Here is a 2,500-nt window from a genome sequence, read left to right as displayed (position 1 = left end):
TCAGCCTGCAGGACTTCAGTCATCTGGAGAATAGGTGAGTCGCTAGGTTCAAGACACATGGGATCTCAGCCTGCAGGACTTCAGTCATCTGGAGAATAGGTAAGTCGCTAGGTTCAAGACACACGGGATCTCAGCCTATAGTACTTCAGTCATCTGGAGAATAGGTGAGTCACTAGGTTGTATCTCATGCACTGTAGTACTCTATCATGGCAGCTACTGAACAGTAATACAGTAATACACTTTATCATGTTTTCTAACATTAATGTTAAAGGGGAAGTCCGCAGTAACAAAGCAATAGCAACACGTTGTCCCACTACTGTTTGTGTAAAAAGCTGAGGGATGTGGCTAAAGTAACCAGTCTCAGATGAATAGACAGGGCTCTGGGTGGAATGACTGACCATCCATGATATATAGTCGTGGCCAAAAGTTTTGAGAATTACACAAATATTAATTTTCACAAAAGTCTGCTGCCTCAGTTTGTATGATGGCAATTTGCATATACTCCAGAATGTTATGAAGAGTGATCAGATGCATTGCATTTAATTGCAAAGTCCCTCTTTGCCATGCAAATGAACTGAATCTCAAAAAAACATTTTCATTGCATTTCTGCCCTGCCACAAAAGGACCAGCTGACATCATGTCAGTGATTCTCTCGTTAACACAGGTGTGAGTGTTGACGAGGACAAGGCTGGCGATCACTCTGTCATGCTGATTGAGTTTGAATAACAGACTGGAAGCTTCAAAAGGAGGGTGGTGCTTGGAATCATTGTTCTTCCTCTGTCAACCATGGTTACCTGCATGGAAACAAGTGCCTTCATCATTGCTTTGCACAAAAAGGGCTTCACAGGCAAGGATATTGCTGCCAGTAAGATTGCACCTAAATCAACCATTTATCGGATCATCGAGAACTTCAAGGAGAGCGGTTGAATTGTTGTGAAGAAGGCTTCAGGGTGCCCAAGAAAGTCCAGCAAGCGCCAGGACCGTCTCCTGAAGTTGATTCAGCTGCGGGATCGGGGCACCACCAGTACAGAGCTTGCTCAGGAATGGCGGCAGGCAGGTGTGAGTGCATTTATACGGACAGTGAGGCGAAGACTTTTGGAGGATGGCCTGGTGTCAAGAAGGGCAGCAAAGAAGCCACTTCCTCCAGGAAAAACATCAGGGACAGACTGATATTCTGCAAAAGGTACAGGGATTGGACTGCTGAGGACTGGGGTAAAGTCATTTTCTCTGATGAATCCCCTTTCCGATTGTTTGGGGCATCCGGAAAAAAGCTTGTCCGGAGAAGACAAGGTGAGCGCGACCATCAGTCCTGTGTCATGCCAACAGTAAAGCATCCTGAGACCATTCATGTGTGGGGTTGCTTCTCAGCCAAGGAGTAGACTCACTCACAATTATGCCTAAGAACACAGCCATGAATAAAGAATGGTACCAACACATCCTCCGAGAGCAACTTCTCCCAACCATCGAGGAACAGTTTGGTGGTGAACAATGCCTTTTCCAGCATGATGGAGCACCTTGCCAGAAGGAAAACGTGATAACTAAGTGGCTCAGGAACAAAACATCGATATTTTGGGTCCATGGCCATGAAACTCCCCAGACCTTAATCCCATTGAGAACTTGTGGTGAATCCTCAAGAGGCGGGTGGACAAACGAAAACCCACAAATTCTGACAAACTCCAGGCATTGATTATGCAAGAATGGGCTGCCATCAGTCAGGATGTGGCCCAGAAGTTAATTGACAGCATGTCAGGGTGGATTGCAGAGGTCTTGAAAAAGAAGGGTCAACACTGCAAATATTGACTCTTTGCATCAACTTCATGTAATTGTCAATAAAAGCCTTTGACAGCTTGTAATTATACGTCAGTATCCATAGTAACATCTGACAAATATATATCTAAAGACACTGAAGCAGCCAACTTTGTGGAAATGAATATTTGTGTCATCCTCAAAACTTTTAGCCACGCCTGTTTGCATTAACTTTGTTGACAAACAGTCGAGTAAAACACTGTTATATTTAGAGTTCTGATGGGTACGACAGTTGACGAGGCATTTATAAATGATATTCTTCAAGACTCAATGGGTTCATATCGTTCATATATAAGTCCAAAAATGTATGTAGCAACTGCATATATTTTAAATTTGTAACGTTTCACTTTGTAATTCAATTCTTATGCTGTAAATTTCATATTATAATGGTTGATTATTTGAAATAAAAATAAAAAATGCATTTACATTGTTATTAACTTCCTGATTTGGGTTTACTGAAACAGCCTTCATCCATTCTCCCAAGGTGTTTAATATCCCATGGTGATTGATATTGTCTCTGTGTCCCTGGTAGGGATCTAGTGGCTATAATAGCAGTGTTGGAGTACAACCAATGGTTCACAAAGCTCTCCACAAAGGATTGTAAACTGGTGAGTTAAACTGAGCCTTCGTACCCCCACTCAGTCTGCCTCTCGCTCTCTCTCTTTCTGTCTGCCTCTGTCTCCTCCCTTTCCTT

The 2,500-nt window shown here is 43.0% G+C and overlaps 1 protein-coding gene across 1 annotated transcript in view; it reads left to right on the top strand.

Annotated features, from left to right (window-relative positions):
• The window catches only part of LOC124027599 (F-actin-uncapping protein LRRC16A-like), a gene marked incomplete at its 3' end in the record, with an annotated part of 47,217 nt that extends 44,803 nt beyond the window's left edge, over positions 1-2,414 (top strand). The window contains exon 7 of the mRNA XM_046339965.1: positions 2,339-2,414. Coding sequence (XP_046195921.1) covers positions 2,339-2,414 — 76 coding nt within the window. The remainder of the gene's footprint in view (positions 1-2,338) is intronic.
• Between the last annotated feature and the right edge of the window lie 86 nt (positions 2,415-2,500).

This window comes from Oncorhynchus gorbuscha, unplaced genomic scaffold (genome assembly GCF_021184085.1).
Source record: "Oncorhynchus gorbuscha isolate QuinsamMale2020 ecotype Even-year unplaced genomic scaffold, OgorEven_v1.0 Un_scaffold_3361, whole genome shotgun sequence".
NCBI classification, from domain to species: Eukaryota; Metazoa; Chordata; class Actinopteri; order Salmoniformes; family Salmonidae; genus Oncorhynchus; species Oncorhynchus gorbuscha.
This window is presented reverse-complemented; position numbering and strand designations above follow the sequence as displayed.